A 21,564-nucleotide genomic window follows, 5' to 3' on the forward strand; every position below is an offset into this window, starting at 1 on the left:
GTGGCCATGGGTCACCCTGTCATCATAATCCTGGATGGACCCTATAATGCCATATTCATTCTGGAACCCAACTGGAGTTGGGTTCCTCTGGTGCCACTGCAGCCCCAAATACCTGGGCCACCCATGCCATCCTTGCCTTGTCTGCCCTCGCCTCCTCCACCTGTGCCTTCCTTTGGCTTAGCTTTGCTTGGCCTGGCATGGGTCCCTGTCATCAGCATTCATTTTCTAGTCCCTAGCTTGTAAGACATGTTTTCTATGAGTTTTTCCAAAGTATTTTTTTGCCAGATTGAAATTTTTCATAGCACCTCAAGAGCAGTTCACCAAATGCCTGATAAATGAATTGAATAAATGAAAACAGTGCACTGTGTTTTTAATAGGGCATATTTTTTGTATTTTCAGTAAAGATGTGATTCTCTTGTATACTTGTTTTTATGTGCCAAATGGGGTTAGTATTATATGGATAAGAATTGCTAAGGAATGTCAAGAAGGTCTCTTTTCATGAGGTGACGTCCCTAAGCACTATCACTAGACCCTGCACTTCTCAGATACATACACATGTAAGATGAGGTGGGAAAAGTCGCTAGTGAGAGAACAGTGTGCTGCAAAATGGGGCCGAGCTCCATTCATGATGAGGAGCTCAAGCACAAGCCTGGACTCTAAAGGAACCTTCCTAAGAAATTACTATTCATAGGGCTTTATGGGAAGGTAGCATCCAAATATTCACCTAGTTTTGTTCTAGATGCTCCAGATTCTGTTCACTACCCTCCCTTTTTGTGAAGGATATAGGGGAACAAACCATTCTGGCCCAAAGGAACTGCTGCTTCAAAGGGAACACAAGAGGAGCCTCCATCGAGGCCAGAAAGAGGCTCTTCTCCCTTTTCACCCCTCCCCCCACCACAGGAGCCATATTGTTGTGTCTTCCCCGGCTCAGAAGTGACAATTATGCCTTCAAATGTATTTTGTCTCATTCAGCGTCCTTGAAAGGACCCTAGATCTGACGATTAAACACTAAAAGGGAACATTTTGGTTTACTGCTGCTCGAAGCAAGAGGGAGGCCCTGATTAATATTCCAGATTAATGGATCACTGAAAAGAAGCGGTCAGACCTTGGCTTTCTTCATACTGTCTTCCTCATGTGAAACTGCCAGGCTAGAAAACAAAATAAAAATGAAGTGTGATAAGAACTGAGGAATTACTGTTAAATTTTTAGGCATAGTAATGGTAATGTGGTTATGTTTAAAAAAGAAAGAATGTCTCTCTTTTAGAGAAACATGCTGAATTGTTTATAAATGAAATGATATCTGGGATTTGTTTCAAAATAATTGGGAGGTGGTGGCAACTTCCCACAAGTTGATAATTGTTCAAGTTGGTGATATGTACATGGGAGATCATTACACTATTCTCTATACTTGTATATATATTTGACCTTTTCCATAATAAAAATTAAAGAAAAAAACCTAATCATCTGTGTTTCTTCTTTTTCTTTTGCTGGGCTTTTTTTTTTTTGCTTTCCTTTGTATCTTCATCTGAAAATTAAAACACATTAAAATTGAAAAAAAAAGTTTACCTCTAAACATTAATACCTTTTTATAAATTTATTTATTATTTATTTATTTATTTATGGCTGTGTTCGGTCTTCGTTGCTGCGTGCGGGCTTTTTCTAGTTGCGACGTGCAGGGGCTACTCTTCGTTGTGGCACACAGGCTTCTCATTGTGGTGGCTTCTCTTGTTGCGGAGCACAGGCTCTAGGCGCGCAGGCTTCCGTAGTTGTGGCTCGCAGGCTCTAGAGCACAGGCCCAGTAGTTGTGGCACACGGGCTTAGTTGCTCTGTGGCATATGGGATCTTCCTGGACCAGGGCTTGAACCCAAGTCCCCTGCATTGGCAGGCAGACTCCTAACCACTGTGCCACCAGGGAAGTCCCCATGTTAATACCTTTGACCAGATAAGTACGCTTTTGCTGTCCCATTTGTTATATCAGAGAAATTCACTCATTCAAACGCTTATGTCACAAACTGTGCTAGGCACTGGAAGCATAGAAATTAAAGTCACACTAGGTATTAGATGATATAGGGAATTATTAACTTACTGGGTGAGATAATGGTATTGTAGTTAAGTAGGAAAATGTCCTTTTTTAAAGCGTTGCATACAGAAATATTTAGTGTATTTTACCTTGACTATCTCAACAAAAAAATCCCTATCTGAAGCAAGTATGTCAAAATGCTAACAAATGTTAAACCTGAGTGACAAGTACTGTACATGGCATTAATAATACTACTCCCTTTACTTTTCTCAGTGTTTGAGTATTTTCATGATGTGTGTGTTTGGGAGTTTGCTTTCCAGGAGCTCATTCTAGTGGAGGAGACACAGGGAAAGAGGCAAGTAGAATCTGAGTGAGGGGGAAGCATGGGGTGCTCTGGGCATACAGAGGAGTCTCAAAATCAGGCTGATTTGGGGAGGGTGGTTGAGGAACGGTTGACCAGGAAAAGGTGACTCTTAAGCTAGTTCTTTTTAAAATCAGTTTCATTACAAAAGTGATGCATGCCCATCATAGCAATGAGTAAGCCAAGCCGCGTGCAGGGAGAGACCAGCACTGTAGGCAGATGGACTCTCTGTATCAAGCGACAGAGTCAAGAGAAAGGACGTGCAGTATCAAGGAGACGGAAAGTCATTCTTAGGCCAAAGAGGACACTGCAGGAGAGCCACAGGGTACGTGTGATGCGAGAGATCAATCGGGATCTGACTTTACCCTGAAGGCCATGGAGAACTGCGGAAGGATTTTAAGTAGGGACCGCCATGCTCAGATTTGCGCTTCAAGAAAGCTCAGCCTTCCAGCAGTGAGGAAGAAGGGTGACAGTGAGGGCCAGGAAACCCAGGTGACATCAGAGGAAGGGGTGCCTTAGTGTAACGTGTCCCCAGAGGGGCACCCTCTGTCAGTCATCAGCCAGGAGAGGGCACAAAAAGGTGACTTTCTTGTGATGTGCCGCCCCACAGGAAGTGTGATACATAAATCAGCTGCTGGCCTGAGGGAGTCCCCTATGGTGCACCTTTTTGAAAATTGCACAAAGGCGCCCACTGAGTGTGAGAATCTCACAAAAGAGCCGCTCCACTGGGCTGAGGCAGCCCCCTGTGGCTTGGTTTGGCACCACGCGTCTCACAGACTAACCCCAACTTGGTTCGGTGCCACATGCCTTGTACAGCTACACACAACCAATCTGGAGTCACACGGCTTAGGTTTGAATCCCAACTGTGTGGCCTTGGGTGCAGTACTTATAACCTGCTCTGGGCCTCCATTTCTCCATCTCTAAGATGTGTCCTACAGTGACTGTGTGGATTAAATAGCAATAATGCATATCAAGCACTTAGCAGGGTGCCCAACACAAAGTCAGTGAGTGTTCAAAACTCTTGGCTATTACTGTTTTTAAGAACCTTCTTCTAAAATAAGCTTTCAAGAAGTACAACTAGTTTTGAAGCAAGGCTCACAGAAGGATGTTGGCTTTCTTACCACTGGAGTCTGTTTCAGAATCAGAGTCACTGTCACTATCATCAGAATACTTCTTGTGTTTTCTTTTAGATGATTTTTTCTTCCTCCTTTTCTTGGGTCTTTCTTTTGAATGACTAGACTTCGTCGTCTTCTTCTTTTCTTCTACATAAAATACAAATAAAAAACTAACTTCTAAAGAAGTATTTCTGAGCATCAATTTTATTGTATTAAAAATACTGAAAAGGAATTGATGACAGGCGATTTGAGTAAAGTCTAATGTTCAACTATTTATAAACGTATTTTTTAAACTTCTCAATAAAAAAGTCCTATATTTAAAAAATACCTTCTGAAGTAGAAGGTGAAGTGGTGCTTTTCTTTGGCTCTTCATCCTCTACTGGTGTATGTTCATCAGAGCTGAATTTAAAGAAAATTGTAGTAAGAATCAGAAAAGTGATAAAATATGGACCACAGAGTATAAAAATATACACTTAAAAATTTTCAGTAACAAATTGCTTGTCCAAGAACAATTCAAAGCCAGCACCGGACTGCTTTTGTAACATTACAGCTTATCGGCCAACCACCTTCATAATAACAGAATAATCATTTACGTTTGCATAATGCTTTCGAGTTAACAAAATGTTATTCACACTGAAAGCAGCATGAAGGATTTATATTTTCAGAAGAAACCACAGGGCAAATGCAGGGAAATAGGAACCATAAGGAAAGATGAAAGAAACTGGAGATAAGAAGGCTGAGGGAAGACTTCATAATTTCATTCTACATGTGGAACAGACATATGGTACAGTAGCAACTGTTCTGTCTCCCCAGAGCAAGAACCTAACACACTACAGTATGGAGATTTCATCCTATTGTAAGAGAATTCTGAAAATGAGTATTATTAACATTCTACAATAGCTTAAAAAGGGAATTTCCATATCACAGAGTTTTTTTCCTCTTAACATCACATCTGGAATAATTTAGGTATTGCCTAGAAAATTATTTTTAGGGTGTCTTCCAACTCTAATTCTCTGATTTCAGGTTCTTATAAGGATATCTGTAAGTACAAGTTTCTAATAATAATGCTTTATCAATTAGTCACAAATTAGAAGTTTATCTGTGAAGCACATTGTCTCAACTCAACCTAAAGTAGACAAGAAAATAGAGGAGAGGGAAGCAGCAGCTAATGAATAGCACCAAAGAGAAAAGAAACAAGGAAAAAGAAGAAGTATTAAGCCTTCAGATAGTATTGTATATAGGAAAATTAACTAAACAAAACCATACCAGCATATTCATCTTTAAAATCCCTTTGTAATGCTAAGATCTGGCATGCAATCTGTTATTGGGTTAGTTGAAGAAAAAAAATAATTCAAAATAACATAAATGCATTATTTGTTTTAACAGTGAACACTTCTATGAATAGGAAATTAGCACCCCATGAATTATAATTTAAAAAGAACAATTAGCATGCTAAAATCCACTGGCAACATGTTTTAATTCTTAGGTATGTTCCATATTTTTAAAACTTAAGGGATATAAAAGGATAAATCACAAGAAAGAAGAAGTATGTGAGATGCACTTAAAGTTCCTCACTTAATTAAAAAATTTAAAATAGGCACTGGATTTAATAAATGTTATAAAATATTTTAAAATACATTTTTAAAAGACTTACTGTGGTTCAGGATTGTATTAGTCAGCTAGGGCTGCCATAACAAAATGCCAGAGACTGGGTGGCTTAAACAACAGAAATTTATTTTCTCACCGTTCTGGAGGTTAGAAATCCAAGATCGAGGATTGGTTCAAGATGGCGGAGCAGAAGGATGTGCTCTCACTCCCTCTTGCGAGAGCACTGGAATCACAACTAACTGCTGAACAATCATCGACAGGAAGACACTGGAACTCACCAAAACAGATACCCCACATCCAAAGACAAAGGAGAAGCCACAATGAGATGGTAGGAGGGGCACAATCACGATAAAATCAAATCCCATAACTGCTAGGTGGGTGACTCACAAACTGGAGAATGCTTATACCACAGAAGTCCACCCACTGGAGTGAAGGCTCTGAGCCCCACGTCAGGCTTCCCAACCTGGGGGTCCGGCAATGGGAGGAGGAATTCCTAGAGAATCAGACTTTGAAGGCTAGCGGGATTTGATTGCAGGACTTTGAGAGGACTGGGGGAAACAGAGACTCCACTCTTGGAGGGCACACACAAAGTAGTGTGCACATCAGGACCTAGGGGAAGGAGGAGTGATCCCGTAGGAGACTGAACCAGACCTACCTGCTAGTGTTGGAGGGTCTCCTGCAGAGGCGGGGGGCAGCTGTGGCTCACCACAGGGACAAGGACACTGGCAGCAGAAGTTCTGGGAAGTCCTCCTTGGCGTGAGCCCTCCCAGAGTCTGCCATTAGCCCCACCAGAGCCTGGGTAGGCTCCAGTGTTGGGTCGCCTCAGGCCAAACAACCAACAGGGAGGGAACCCAGCCCCACCCATCAGCAGACAAGCTGGTTAAAGTTTTACTGAGCTCTGCCCACCAAGCAACAGCCAGCTCTACCCACCACCAGTCCCTCCCATCAGGAAACTTCCACAAGCCTCTTAGATAGCCTTATCCACCAGAGGGCAGACAGCAGAGGCAAGAAGAACTACAATCCTGCAGCCTGTGGAACAAAAACCACGTTCACAGAGAGACAAGATGAAAAGGCAGAGGGCTATGTACCAGATGAAGGAAAAAGATAAAACCCCAGAAAAACAACTAAATGAAGTGGAGATACGCAGCCTTCCAGAAAAAGAATTCAGAATAATGAGAGTGAAGATGATCCAGGACCTCGGAGAAAGAATGGAGGCAAAGATCGAGAAGATGCAAGAAATGTTTAACAAAGACCTAGATGAATTAAAGAACAAACAAACAAAGATGAACAGTACAAAACTGAAATGAAAAACACAAATTCCTAGAAGGAATCAATAGCAGAATAACTGAGGCAGAAGAACGGATAAGTGATGTGGAAGACAGAATGGTGGAATTCACTGCTGCAGAACAGAATAAAGAAAAAAGAATGAAAAGAAATGAAGACAGTCTAAGAGACCTCTGGGACAACATTAAACACAACAACATTCACATTATAGGGGTCCCAGAAGGAGAAGAGAGAGAGAAAGGACCAGAGAAAATATTTGAAGAGATTATAGTTCAAAACTTCCCTAACATGGGAAAGGAAATAGCCACCCAAGTCCAGGAAGCACAGAGAGTCCCATACAGGATAAACCCAAGGAGAAATATGCTGAGACACATAGTAATCAAATTAGCAAAAATTAGAGAAAAATTATTGAAAGCAGCAAGGGAAAAATGACAAATAACATACAAGGGAACTCCCATAAGGTTAACAGCTGATTTCTCAGCAGAAACTCTACAAGCCAGAAGGGAGTGGCATGATATACTTAAAGTGATGAAAGGGAAGAACCTACAACCAAGATTACTCTACCCAGCAAGGATCTCATTCAGATTCGACGGAGAAATCAAAAGCTTTACAGACAAGCAAAAGCTAAGAGAATTCAGCACCACCAAACCAGCTCTACAACAAATGCTAAAGGAACTTCTCTAAGTGGGAAACACAAGAGAAGAAAAGGACCTACAAAAAGAAACCCATAACAATTAAGAAAACAGTAATAGGAACATACATATCGATAATTCCCTTAAACATGAATGGATTAAATGCTCCAACCAAAAGACACAGGCTCGCTGAATGGATACAAAAACAAGACCCATATATATGCTGTCTACAAGAGACCCACTTCAGACCTAGGGACACATACAGACTGAAAGTGAGGAGATGGAAAAAGATATTCCATGCAAATGGAAATCAAAAGAAAGCTGGAGTAGCAATACTCATATCAGGTAAAATAGACTTTAAAATAAAGAATGTTGCAAGAGACAAGGAAGGACACTACATAATGATCAATCCAAGAAGAAGATATAAGAATTATAAATATATATGCACCCAACATAGGAGCACCTCAATACATAAGGCAACTGCTAACAGCTATAAAAGAGGAAATCGACAGTAACACAATAATAGTGGGGGACTTTAACACCTCACTTACACCAATGGACAGATCATCCAAACAGAAAATTAATAAGGAAACACAGCTTTAAATGACACAATAGACCAGATAGATTTAACTGATATTTATAGGACATTCCATCCAAAAACAGCAGATTACACTTTCTTCTCAACTGCGCATGGAACATTCTCCAGGATAGATCACATCTTGGGTCACAAATCAAGCCTCAGTAAATTTCAGAAAATTGAAATCATATCAAGCACCTTTTCTGACCACAACGCTATGAGATTAGAAATCAATTACAGGGAAAAAAACATAAAAAACACAAACACATGGAGGCTAAACAATACGTTACTAAATAACCAAGAAATCACTGAAGAAATTAAAGAGGAAATCAAAAAATACCTAGAGACAAATGACAATGAAAACACGACAATCCAAAACCTAGGGGACGCAGCAAAAGCAGTTCTAAGAGGGAAGTTTACAGCAATACAATCCTACCTCAAGAAACAACAAACAGCTCAAATAAACAACCTAACCTTACACCTAAAGGAAGTAGAGAAAGAAGAACAAACAAAACCCAAAGTTAGTAGAAGGAAAGAAATCATAAAGATCAGAGCAGAAATAAATGAAATACAAACAAAGAAGACAATAGCATAAATCAATAAAACTAAAAGCTGATTCTTTGAGAAGATAAACAAAATTGATAAACCATTAGCCAGACTCATCAAGAAAAAGAGGGAGAGGACTCAGATCAATAAAATTAGAGATGAAAAAGGAGAAGTTACAACAGACACCGCAGAAATACAAAGCATCCTAGGAGACTATTACAAGCAACTCTATGCCAATAAAATGGACAACCTGGAAGAAACAGACAAATTCTTAGAAAGGTATAACCTTCCAAGACTGAACCAGGAAGAAATAGAAAATATGAACAGACCAATCACAAGTAATGAAATTGAAACTGATTAAAGGTCTTCCAACAGGACTTCCCTGGTGGTACAGTGATTAGGAGTCCGCCTGCCAATGCGGGGGACACGGGTTCGAGCCCTGGTCTGGGAGGATCCCACATGCCGTGGAGCAGCTGGGCCCGCGCGCCAAAACTGCTGGGTCTGCGCTCTAGAGCCCAAGAGCTGCGGCTGCTGGGGCCCATGCGCTTGGAGCCCGTGCTCCTCAGCGGGAGAGGCCACCGCAGCGAGAGGCCCGCACGCCGCAGCGCGGAGTGGCCCCTGCTTGCCACGGCTAAAGGGAGACCTGCGCGCAGCGATGGAGACCCAACGCAGCCAAAAATAAAAATATAAATAAATTAATTAATTTAAAAAAAATCTTCCAACAAACAAAAGTCCAGGACCAGATGGCTTCACAGGTGAATTCTATCAAACATTTAGAGAAGAGCTAACATCCATCCTTCTCAAACTCTTCCAAAAAATTGTAGAGGAAGGAACACTCCCAAACTCATTCTATGAGGCCACCATCACCCGATACCAAAACCAGACAAAGATACTACAAAAAAAGAAAATTACAGACCAATATCACTCATGAATATAGATGCAAAAATCCTCAACAAAATACTAGCAAACAGAATCCAACAACACATTAAAAGGATCATACACCATGATCAAGTGGGATGTATCCCAGGGATGCAAGGATTCTTCAGTATACAGAAATCAATCAATGTGATACACCATATTAACAAATTGAAGAAGAAAAACCATGTGATCATCTCAATAGATGCAGAAAAAGCTTTTGACAAAATTCAACACCCATTTATGATAAAAACTCTCCAGAAAGTGGGCATAGAGGGAACCTCCCTCAACATAATAAAGCCCATATATGACAAACCCACAGCAAACATCGTTCTCAATGGGGAAAAACTGAAAGCATTTCCTTGAAGATCAGGAACGAGACAAGGATGTCCACTCTCACCACTATCATTCAACATAGTTTTGGAAGTCCTAGCCATGGCAATCAGAGAAGAAAAAGAAATAAAAGGAATACAAATTGGAATAGAAGAAGTAAAACTGTCACTGTTTGCAGATGACATACATAGAGAATCCTAAACATACCACCAGAAAACTACTAGAGCTAATCAATGAACTTGGTAAAGTTGCAGGATACAAAATTAATGCACAGAAATCTCTTGCATTCCTATACATTAATGATGAAAAATCTGAAAGAGAAATTAAGGAAACACTCCCATTTACCATGGCAACAAAAAGAATAAAATACCTAGGAATAAACCTACCTAGAGAGACAAAAGACCTGTATGCAGAAAACTATAAGACACTGGTGAAAGAAATTAAAGATGATACCAACAGATGGAGAGATATACCATGTTCTTGGATTGGAAGAATCAACATTGTGAAAATGACTATACTACCCAAAGCAATCTACAGATTCAATGCAATCCCTATCAAATTACCAATGGCATGTTTTACAGAACTAGAACAAAAAATCTTAAAATTTGTATGGAGACACAAAAGACCCTGAATAGCCAAAGCAGTCTTGAGGGAAAAAAACGGAGCTCGAGGAATCAGACTCCCTGACTTCAGACTATTCTACAAAGCTACAGTAATCAAGACAATATGGTACTGGCACAAAAACAGAAATATAGATCAATGGAACAGGATAGAAAGCCCAGACATAAACCCACACACCTATGGTCAACTAATCTATGACAAAGGAGGCAGGGATGTACAATGGAGAAAAGACAGTCTCTTCAATAAGTGGTGGTGGGAAAACTGGACAGCTCCATGTAAAAGAATGCAATTAGAACACTCCCTAACACCATACACAAATATAAACTCAAAATGGATTAGAGACCTAAATGTAAGACCGGGCACTATAAAACTCTTAGAGGAAAACACAGGAAGAACACTCTTTGAGATAAATTGCAGCAAGATCTTTTTTGTTCCACCTCCTAGAGTAATGCAAATAAAAACAAAAATAAACAAATGGGACCTAATGAAACTTCAAAGCTTTTGCACAGCAAAGGAAACCATAAACAAGACCAAAAGACAACCCTCAAAATGGGAGAAAATATTTGCCAATGAAGCAACTGACAAAGGATTAATCTCCAAAATTTACAAGCAGCTCATGTAGCTCAATATCAAAAAAAAAACAACCCAATCCAAAAATGGGCAGAAGACCTAAATAGACATTTCTCCAAAGAAGATATACAGATTGCCAACAAACACATGAAAGGATGCTCAACATCACTAATCATCAGAGAAATGCAAACCAAAACTACAATGAGATATCACCTCAGACCAGTCAGAATGGCCATCATCAAAAAATCTACAAACAATAAATGCTGGAGAGGGTGTGGAGAAAAGGGAGCCCTCTTGTACTGTTGGTGGGAATGTAAATTGATACAGCCACTATGGAGAACAGTATGGAGGTTCCTTAAAAAACTAAAAATAGAATTACCATATGACCCATCAATCCCACTACTGGGCATATACCCAGAGAAAACCGTAATTCAAAAAGACACATGCACCCAATGTTCATTGCAGCAGTATTTACAATAGCCAGGACATGGAAGCAACCTAAATGCCCATTGACAGACGAATGGATAAAGATGTGGTACATATATATAATGGAATATTACTCAGCCATAAAAAGGAACGAAATTGAGTCATCTGTAGAGACGTGGATGGATCTAGAGACTGTCATACAGAGTGAAGTAAGTCAGAAAGAGAAAAACAAATATCGTATATTAATGCATATATGTGGAACCTAGAAAAATGGTACAGATGAACTAGTTTGCAGAGCAGAAATTGAGACACTGATGTACAGAACAAACATGTGGACACCAAGGGGGGAAAGTGGCGGGGGGTGGTGGTGGTGGTGGGATGAATTGGGAGATTGGGATTGACATATATACACTAATATGTATAAAATGGATAGCTAATAAGAACCTGCTGTTTAAAAAAATAAATAAAATTAAATAAAATTAAAAAAAAAAAAAAGAAATGCAAGATCAAGGTGACATCAGTGTTGGTTTCTGGTGAGACCTCTCTTCCTGGCTTGTAGACTGCCACCTTCTTGCTGTGTCCTCACGTGGCCTCTTCTCTGTGTCCTCTGTGCTCAGGTCAGGGGAGGGAGGGAGTGGGGAGAGAGGGAGAGAGGAAGAGTAGAGGGAGAGAGGAGGATAAGGGGGAGATAGAAGGAGAGAGAGAGACAGAGAGATACTGATTGACTGAGATCTCTCGTGTCTCTTCCTCTTATAAGGACACCAGTCCTACTGAATTAGGGCCTCATCCTTATGAGCTTATTTAACCTTAATTACCTCCTTAAAAGCCCTATTGCCAATTACAGTCACTTCAAGGGTTAGGGCTTCAACATATGAATTTTGGGGGCACACAATTCAGTCTAAAACAAGGATTCTTGGCAGAAAATCCTCATACTTCAGGAGCTCCCAATTCTCTAATCCTATCTCACTTAATTTTCCAGAAGATATAGGCATGTAAATTATAACTCAATAGGTGAATTCTAGAAAAAAGGGGAAAGCTAGAATGAACGCTGTGCTATGGATTGGAATTTGAGGTACTGGTGTGAACTCATGGATTTCAATAGGTAGAAATGTTATGAAATATAAATTTAAATATAGAAATAAAAAAATTTTAAAATAGCTGAATTCCATTCTCTCTCTCTCTCTCTCTATATATAAATTTTATATATATTCAAATTCAACAAGTCCAGTTATTCTATTCTCCCTTTATGTTTTAAACTTTAAATTAATAAAAACTTGGTATAAATGTAAACTTAACACTTAGGGTCTGATGTTCTGATAGTACTATCAAATGGTACAGACTACAGACAGCCTAAACAGCCAGGCTACAAATGCAGCCTGGGAGGCTGTCAAGCGCATCCCTTCTGCCGCATGCATGACAGAGCTCCTAATTGCTCATTTCATCTTCTGCAATATGTGACAGAAACAGTTTTACATTTGGAAATAACTTCATTTGTTTATGCATATTTATGAAAGGAAAAAGAAGTCTGTTCCAATTTGGTTAAAACTTTAGTTTTCAGAAACCAAGGAACTAGTAAAGACAATTTTTAAAAATGAAGCACTACTGATTGGCAGCTTTAGATTTCTTGATTAAAAACCTAACTAAACTGATTACATTTTAGGCATTCTTTCAATGATGAAGAGGTTCTTGGTGAAAAGTTTGGGAACTATTTGGTGCTTAGTAGAAATATTTTGAATTAATGTATGTACCAGTATTGCCATTTCTCTACTAAATTCAAAAATTTTCTGTCAAGTAAATATTTCAATTTTGAAAAAAAATGAAGCACTACAAGAAGTAGAAAATAAAGGGAGCTCTGAAAAGTTCTATGTGACAAAAGTTGTATTCAGTGAGATTCAGGGTTTGTTTTCTTTGTTTTTCCTTTAGTTCCTTTTTGGAAAAGGAGTACATTGTCTATCTGCTCTTTGGAGGACATTAAATTTTTTTTGTTTTATTATAATGTTTGTCACTTCTTCTGTCATTTCTTCTGTTTAGTATTTGCTATTACTCATAAACTGAAAAAAAGAAAAGGAGAAAACTAACAGAGGCTCAATTCTCCAAAGTTTAGCTGCTTATGTCTGTTTTTTTTTTTATCCTTACAAAATAAATATATTTGGTCTCATTGCTTAAATAAATTATTTTTTACTTCTTTATTCAGGGGAAAAGGTATTATAACTATGCAGATTTGGACTCAGAGGGTCGCCCAGTTCCAGAAGCAGATAATCTAAAAGTAAACATACAAATAACAGCCCTTGGAATATATAAGTATAGGGGTCAATGATGCCTGCCAGACTGTAAAGACACACAGTCCTTGTGGTGTAGGGCCTAAAATTAAGGCCCAATATTATGTACTGCCTTGACATCTGGGGAAACCAGTAGGGCCTCCAATGGCCTAACTGCAAATTCCCCTTCCCACTCTGCTCCTGCAGAAAAGGTCCCCTAGCCAAACAACCCTCTTTATCAAAGGGACAGGTGCAGTTCCAGATTATCCCTGCATAGTGGATCTTATGTGTCCAGTGTCAGGTGTCCTATGTTCAGCTGCCCCATAACCCTAGGGAGGGATTACCTCTCTCACCAACAGGGTGAATAGGAGACCATTAAAACAGTCCCTGCTGCTACCTGGTTTCATCTGGACTCAAGATGAATTATGTTCTACATGCACAAATGCAAATTTCATCCAAGCTGTTCTTACATCTTTTGGTTAGGATTCTAAAATAACCTGTTTGGTTTTTGATTGACACAGATTGCGGGTGACCTTTCTGAAACATATAACTTGGAGAGGTAGGTCTCCAATATAACTCAGGACTATTTTTACTGTTCCTGCTCCCAGGTATGAAACCCTAATAGCTAAAACATAATGTGTATTATGTTCCAGGCACTAAATCATTACAACAACCCTAAAAATGTCAGCACTATTTTTATCCCCGTTTTTACAGGTGAAGAAATGTACCTTGGAGAGGTTAAGTAATTTGCCCAATGTTTTGACTTCTTTAAATTAACATTTGTTAAGTGGAGCACAGGGTGCCAGATGGTGAGCCAAAGTTCAACAACAGACCACAAGAGAAATTGAAATAGAGTAGTTTATTACTCACAGGTCCGGTAGGAAGTATCCAGCACACCTCGAGGGGTTACATGGGGAGGTCAAGATAGGGTGCAGAGAGTGACAGGACCTGGGGCACATGCCTTTATTATGGTCTGTGGGTGGAGTGCTTTGGGGTTCCCAGGCTAGGGCCATTTTGGTCATTTTAAACCAAAAGAGCGGGGGTTTTGGTAAGCCCCACGAGGGTCTTCTCTAAGGGGGCCATACAGCATACCGGCACTGGGAGGCAGGGGAGACTGCAGATCACAGGGGCTGTTAGGGAAGTCATATCAGGAACTTACATTTGCTTGTGATTTTACGGGTTGCTATCTAGGGCATGTGCTTACAGGAGGGGGCTAGTCCCTCCAAACAGAATGGATGCTGAGGCAGCAATACCACAGAGTAGCTCAGGTAAACTCTCGACACCCAAAGTTATACAAGTATTAAGTGGCAAAGCAGGGCTTCAAACTCAGGCAGTCTGAATCCAGCCACTATCTTCCTCCTCACTATGCTTTATTACCTTCCACTGCTGGAAGAAAAAGAATCATCAAGACATCTCCCAACTGTTGTAATTTCAACCTGCCCCTCAATGCCTGTAATGTTTGTAAATTTCTCATTTTTAACACATTCAAGGCACTTGGGAGGTATGAATACTTACACAGCAATAATTAGAACTTTTCCTTCTTAAACTATTTTTCTGCTCCAATACTCACTTTCATTAGAGGAAAATTGATCTCACCCTCCCCTCATTCCTCAAGGTCAAGATTGAGACCATTTCACAAGACCTTTCTCAAGGTAGCCCCATTTGCAGTTACGCACATCGCTTTTCCTACATTCATCCAATCCTGTCGTGGGGGAAGGTTTTCTCTTCTCCAGTTTAAACCCTTAATCTCAACCTTTCCCAACTCCCTACAAAGAATTTCCACTTACACATCCTGTTATCATCTCAAACCAATCTGTTCATTCATTCAACACACAATGGTTGAGCTCTTACTAAGTGCTAGGCACTGCGAATTCTGTGATGAGTAAAATCGGGCTCCTCCTTTCCACGAACTCAGTCTAGTGGAGAATAAAAACTTGCTCACAAATGATAACACAAAGTAAATAGGTCTGGGACCCTTGGCCATGCCTTCTGCCAGACCAGAGGTGAAAGGGGGTGGAGGGGTCAGAGCACGGTATGAAGGGGCCCAAGGATGAGTGAGAATTAAGGGAGAAAAAGGGCAAATAAGGAGCTGTCGTGGACTGAAGCAAAAGACAGAAATGGGCGCAAAGAAGGTAGAAAATGCTTAATTGGGACAGTTCAGAAGCGGGATGAGAGATAAAGCGGACTCTGAAGGCACGTGGGCTCCTCAGAGCGAAGGTGCGGCCGCATCACTCACCTCCTCCCGGTCCAGGAGGCTGGGTCCCGGCTCGTCGCTCCCGCAGCGGCGCGAGTGGCGGCAGCGCTCAGCGGACGAGGACGCAGAAGCGGAAGGGGCGCACCGAGGTGCCGAGGTACGCTCTCGCGAACGACACCGCAAGCCAGGGCCGCAGAGCTGGTTTCGGTAGCCTCGGCTGAGGCCACCCAGCTGATGGCCGAGGCCACCCAGCTGATGGCCGAGGCCATTCCGGTCCCCGGGCCGAGAGCAAGAGTGCGAACGAGAGCGGCCGCCCCGCGGGCTCGGGGCTCTTCGACGAACTGCGACGCTTCCCACTCCGGGCTGCGCGAGCGAGACACCCGAGCCATTGTTGCCGCGAAAGAGGTAACACTCTCAAGAGCCCGGGAAGATCTCGGTCTCTTCGGCTCCCAGAACGCGCCGCTGCGCAACCCTCCCCCGCCCAACCAAAGCTGAGGAAACCGTTCCGGGTACGCCGGCAAAATCCTTCCCCAGGCCTACGTGGCCTCCCGCCGACGTGAAAGGGGTGTGTGCATCCGTGTAAATAAGCCGCCGCTGCAATCGGTTCCGCTCATCCTTCCGGTTCCACGGGAGGCGCGCCAGGTCCAAGTTGGATCGGAGACCGTGTCTTTCTCAGCCTCGTACTTGAAATGACCGAAAGGAAGGATGACAGACCACAAGATACATTTCACTGAGCGGCCGTATCACCAACACAGTCAATTCTGCTTGTGTTTCAGGTGCCTTCTGTGCGTGTGTGTTACATATTCTATACTATTGGGTGCTTACTGTTTCTCGTGTGTATGTATGTACATAGTACATATACATAATATCAATATATGCACAGATGTGGGCGTCTGTGTACATGTAGAATATATAGGAATGGCTCAAATCGAATTACATATTTTTTTCTGAGTCTATCCTGATTTCAAATAAAAATCTAAGTGGGACGAGAAGAAAAAGCACCAAGTATTCAAAGTATTTCCTATGCAGCTGACAGTGTTTTTATTTTAGTGTTGTCAGATTTAGCAAAAAGAAAAAAAAAATACAGTAGGTTCGCTTACATTTGAATTTCAGCTAAACAATGAATAATGTTTTAGTATAAGTACGTCCCATACAATAATAATGTACTATTAACTATTCTCTACTAAAGATGAGGAGATAGCCAATATTATACCTCCTCCCTCCTCTCCCACCACCTCTAAAATTTATTCCTTATATTCTAAGGCTTTTCACTTGCTGTTAGAGAAAATGGATTGGGAAGCAGCCCCTGATATCTGGAAGCTGGCTAGCGCTCAGGCCATGTTCTTCTGTTGGACATAAACTCACAGAACACCAATCTAAGACAAGGTCACTAGGTGACTGACAACGTGAGACGAAATAAGACCACTTCATAATTTTGTCTAAGCACAGACAAAAAAAAAAAGTCACTGTGCCACCCAGAAAACACCAAACACCCCCTCTCTTGGCCAAAATGGGTGACTGCTACTTTATCAATTACAGCTTTATCCTTGCCCTAGTCTGCCCTCCCTATATATGAGGTTATTGAGATGCGCAATCATACAATTGCCCCTGCTTTCTGACAGCATCTGATTTAGAGCGAACTGCCACTTCCTTAGACCCTCCCGTAAATCACTCAAATACTATAGTAGGTTCTTTCTAACATTCTCTTACTGAAACACCCCATGGTTCCCTATGGTGTTCATTCTCCCTGCCTGCAAAGAATAATAAACCCAATTTGTCAGCTATGAGTAAGTTCCTGATGGTCTTTGGTTGAAGGGCACTGACATGTTCCACTGCCTAGAGTGCTCTTCCCCAGATATTTGCATGCCTCTTTCCCTTAGTTCATTCCGTTCTTTGCTCATCCATCATCTTTTCAGAGAGGTCGTCCCTGACCACACTATTTACAATAGCACCCTCATTATTCTCTCCCCCTTTATGCTATTTATTTTTCTTCATAGCACTCATTACTATCTGATATTATGTTATATATTTAGATAATATGTTTACTGTATGTCTCTCCCATTAGAATCTAAGTTTCATGAAGACTGCGACTTCATCTTGATGATGATTGTATCCACAGTGTGTAGAGCATTGCCTGGCACAGAGTAGGTACTAAGTGATATGTATTTAATGAACAAATGAATGAATGGATTTTTATTGTGTCAGGGTTTATAGTAGTTTCATTCTATCACATATTCATAACCTTGTTGTTTGGTCTTAGTCCTCCATTTACATAGACTGGCGCACTGCAAAATGTCCATTCTTAATTCTTCATTTTGACTCATTTCTTGTCAGATTTGATTTCATATTGCCAAGTAATTTTTCACAAAGGACACATTTGTAGTATATTCTCTCAACTTTTTTCATATTCGAAATAAGCTACCTGTTGCTTTTGGGGGGTAGATTGTATTATTGTCGGCAATATCCACTTCCTCTTTCTCAGTAGGAGGGTTATATATCCTTATCCAATTGACTTTAGAAGGTTTTAAGAAGAAAAGGAGAATCAGCCGTATCAAACAAGTCACTTAAAGAGAGAATTGTTGGGATAAAGCAGAAAAGGGGAGAGTGATGAAAAAGCAAACATATATTTAGCACTTACTGGGTTCCAGACACTCATTCATTCAATATTAAGTAACCATATCTGTCTATCATCTACCATCAAGGCAGGCTTCACAAACATGTTAGTGTTTGAGTTGTGTCTTTCTTGAAGACCAGGCACTTGCCAAACAACAGGAGAGGCATAGTGTGAATACAAAAGGAATGGTTATTACAGGCTCAGGGTTCCAGGCACAGACATGAAAGCAGTAAACAGCATGTCATATTTTGGAAACTGTAAGCAGTTTGACACTATCGGTAGTTAACTCATTTAATCCTCAAAACAACTCTATGGGAAGGTATTATTATCTCTATTTTACAGATGAAGAATCAGGCTCAAGGTCACACAGCTAAGTGGGAGTACCAGAATCCCAACCCACTCACATCTGCCCAAGTCTTTGTTTTTTCCACTATACCTTACTGTGGTTTCTTTTTATACTTGTGTAGTGACCTTACTAAATCTCTGTAGCTAAGCATAACTCAGTGGAAGGGCTCTAGGACTGAATGAATGCCGTTTTTTATCTTTTTTAAAATTAATTAATTAATTTATTTATTTTTGGCTGCATTGGGTCTTCGTTGCTGCACGTGGGCTTGCTCTAGTTGCGGCGAACCGGGGCTACTCTTCGTTGCGGTGCGCGGACTTCTCATTGCGGTGGCTTCTCTTGTTGTGGAGCATGGGCTCTAGGCGCGTGAGCATCAGTAGTTGTGGCTCGCGGGCTCTGGAGCGCAGGCTCAGTAGTTGTGGCGCACAGGCTTAGTTGCTCCGCGGTACGTGGGATCTTCCTGGACCTGGGCTCGAACCCATGTCCCCTACATTGGCAGGCAGATTCTTAACCACTGCGCCACCAGGGAAGTCCCGGTTTTTTATCTTTTATCATCATCAATTAATATATATTAAGCATCCACAAGATTCTTGACATTTTAACACAGGAGAAGACAGTTGCTGGCCTCATGGAATTCATAATCAAGTTCAAAAAAGGCAAAGGCAAGCAAACACTGACACATGGTTATAAAACCTGATTCCATTATCAGCCAATCAAAAATCTTTTTAGAATGTGAAACAATTGATACCTCCAAATCCATTTGATAAAGGTTCTTGTCTTTAAAAGCTACTACGTTGTTTGAAGTAGGGTTAAGCCTGCAGATGAAAAGAAAGTGAAAGGTGAAATAACTTGTTGAGAAACAGAAAATTAATGAAACTTTCCAAAGACCTTGTCCCAAAAGCAGCTGTTAAGGCCACTCAGATTTCTTGGTCTGCTCTGCTTTTCCTACCAAAAAATTCCTTTCCTGATCATTGGATCCCCTTTAATTATAGGTAACTTTTTTCTTTTTAAATTCTTTTTTTTTAATTTGAAGTATAGTTGATTTACAATATTGTGTTAGTTTCAAGTGTACAACAAAGTGATTCAGTTATATATATATATATATATTAATTTTTTCAGATTATTTTCCATCATAGGTTATTATAAGATATTGAGTATTGTTCCCTGTGTTATACAGGAAATCCTTGTTGCTTATCTATTTTATACATGGTAGTGTGCATCTGTTAATCCCATACTCCCAGTTTGTCCCTCCCCCTCTCCCTCTACCCTTTGGTAACCATGAGTTTGTTTTCTATGTCTGTGAGTCTGTTTCTGTTTTGTATATAGATTCATCTGTATTATTTTTAGATTCCATATATAAGTGATATCATATAGTATTTGCCTTTGATTTATTTCACTAAGCATAATACCCTCTAGGTCCCTCCATGTTGCTGCAAATGGCAATATTTCCTTCTTTTTTATGGCTGAGTAATAATATTCCATTGTATATATATACCACATCTCTAAGCCAATCATCTGTTGATGGGCACTTGGATTGTTTCCATGTCTTGGCTTTTGTAAATAGTGCTGCTATGAACATTGGGGTGCGTGTATCTTTTTGAATTAGAGTTTTTGTTTTTTTCCTGATATATACCCAGGAGTGGAATTGCTGGATCACATAGTAGTTCTATTTTTAGTTTTTTAAGGAACCTCCATACTGTTTTCCATAGTGGCTGCATCAATTTATGTTCTCCCCAACAGTGTATGAGGATTCCCTTTTCTCCACACTTTCTCCAGCATTTATTATTTGTAGACTTTTTGATGACAGCCATCCTGACTGGTGTGAGGTGTTATCTCATTGTGGTTTTGATTTGCATTTCTCTAATAATTAGTGATGTTGAGCATCTTTTTTTGTGCCTATTGGCCATCTGTATGTCTTCTTTGGAAAAATGTCTATTTAGGTGTTCTACCCATGTTTTTGATTGGGTTGTTTGTTTTTTGGCTATTGAGTTGTATGAGTTGTTTTTATATTTTGGATATTAACTCCTTGTCAGTTGCATTGTTTGAAAATATTTTCTCCCATTCTTTTAGTTTTGTTGATGGTTTCCTTTGCTGTGCATAAGCTTTTAAGTTTGATTAGGTCCCATTTGTTTATTTTTGCTTTTATTTCTTTTGCCTTGGGAGACTGAGCTAAGAAAATATTGCTATGATTTATGTCAAAGAATGTTTCACCTATGTTCCTTTCTAGGAGTTTTATGGTGTCATGTCTTACATTTAGGTTTTTAAACCATTTTGAGTTTTTGTATATGGTGTGAGGAAGTATTCTAATTTCACTGATTTACATGTAGCTATCCAGCTTTCCCAACACCACTTGTTGAAGAGACTGTCTTTTCTCCATTGTATATTCTTGCCTCTTTTGTCATAGATTAATTGACCTTAGGTGCATGGGTTATAGGTAGCTTTTAAATTTTAGCTTAGTTTTTGCTGAGTTAGGGGCTGAGCGACATGGACAGAAGGGAAGAGACGGTTTCCTGCACTTCGAAGTAATAGGCCTTCATCATACCTCAGTTGTGGCTCCACACTTTTAAAGCCCTTTCAGGAAAGGGACAAAGGGAAGGCAATTCTGTTGGGGGCCTTGGTGCTGTTGGTGCTGGTGCAAAAGAAAATGTATTGCATCTTACAATTTACTGAGAGGTAACCAACACACATTTGATATCAAGAGTGGCAGCTACTGCCACTGTGATCTGTATTTCAAAGAAATGTCTCATTTTAGTTTTAGTCAACTAAGCTACTGAAAGATAAATAGATCCTAAACTTTCAAAATGTACTTTGTCTTATTTCCTAAATTTTTTTTTTGCTACTAAATTTTGGGGGAGGATGACTCAGAAAAATGGTCATTAATCTGCTAACTAGTTTTGTTAAGTGCTCAGTTACCAGGAAAATACTACCATCTGTCTTAGTTTCTTTTACAACAGCACACTCCTATTTTCCATGAAATGTTTTTATATTAGACAATAAAACTTTCATAATTTTAAGGCATAATCAAAAACTAATAATGCAGTAATTCCCACATAGATTGTTTTCCCACAATACCAAACCTTGGAGAAATGCCTAAGGAATTTCATTTGGATTTCTTATCTCCATGTGAAAATACAGCTGTATTACACT

At 40.2% G+C, this 21,564-nt stretch overlaps 1 protein-coding gene across 4 annotated transcripts; it reads right to left on the reverse strand.

Annotated features, from left to right (window-relative positions):
* Positions 1–395: 395 nt before the first annotated feature.
* On the reverse strand, positions 396–15,934 carry LOC133082477 (uncharacterized). 4 transcript variants are annotated; one of them, XM_061179078.1, is made up of 4 exons: positions 15,503–15,934; positions 3,825–3,895; positions 3,503–3,643; positions 396–1,148 (listed from the first exon to the last, which is right to left on the reverse strand). In XM_061179078.1, exons 1-4 carry the CDS (start codon positions 15,847–15,849, stop codon positions 1,117–1,119), a joined length of 591 nt encoding a protein of 196 aa, XP_061035061.1. In that variant the 5' UTR covers positions 15,850–15,934; the 3' UTR covers positions 396–1,116. The 4 variants fall into 4 exon arrangements, with proteins under 4 accessions (XP_061035061.1, XP_061035059.1, XP_061035060.1 ...); XM_061179076.1 differs by lacking the exon at positions 396–1,148 and adding an exon at positions 1,626–1,873 and having other exon boundaries at positions 3,503–3,640; XM_061179077.1 differs by lacking the exon at positions 396–1,148 and adding an exon at positions 1,626–1,782.
* Between the last annotated feature and the right edge of the window lie 5,630 nt (positions 15,935–21,564).

Source organism: Eubalaena glacialis, chromosome X (assembly GCF_028564815.1).
Source record: "Eubalaena glacialis isolate mEubGla1 chromosome X, mEubGla1.1.hap2.+ XY, whole genome shotgun sequence".
NCBI lineage: Eukaryota > Metazoa > Chordata > Mammalia > Artiodactyla > Balaenidae > Eubalaena > Eubalaena glacialis.

Bases quoted from the DNA above. Each gene is read 5' to 3' on its own strand.
- LOC133082477 (XM_061179075.1), bottom strand. From the start codon at position 15,849: ATGGCTCGGGTGTCTCGCTCGCGCAGCCCGGAGTGGGAAGCGTCGCAG. The intron at 3,896-15,502 runs GTGAGTGATGCG...CTTTAAATTCAG, and splicing joins GCCTCCTGGACCGGGAGGAG to CTCTGATGAACATACACCAG. The intron at 1,874-3,502 runs GTAAGAAAGCCA...CTGCCAATGCAG, and splicing joins TTCTGAAACAGACTCCAGTG to GGGACTTGGGTTCAAGCCCT.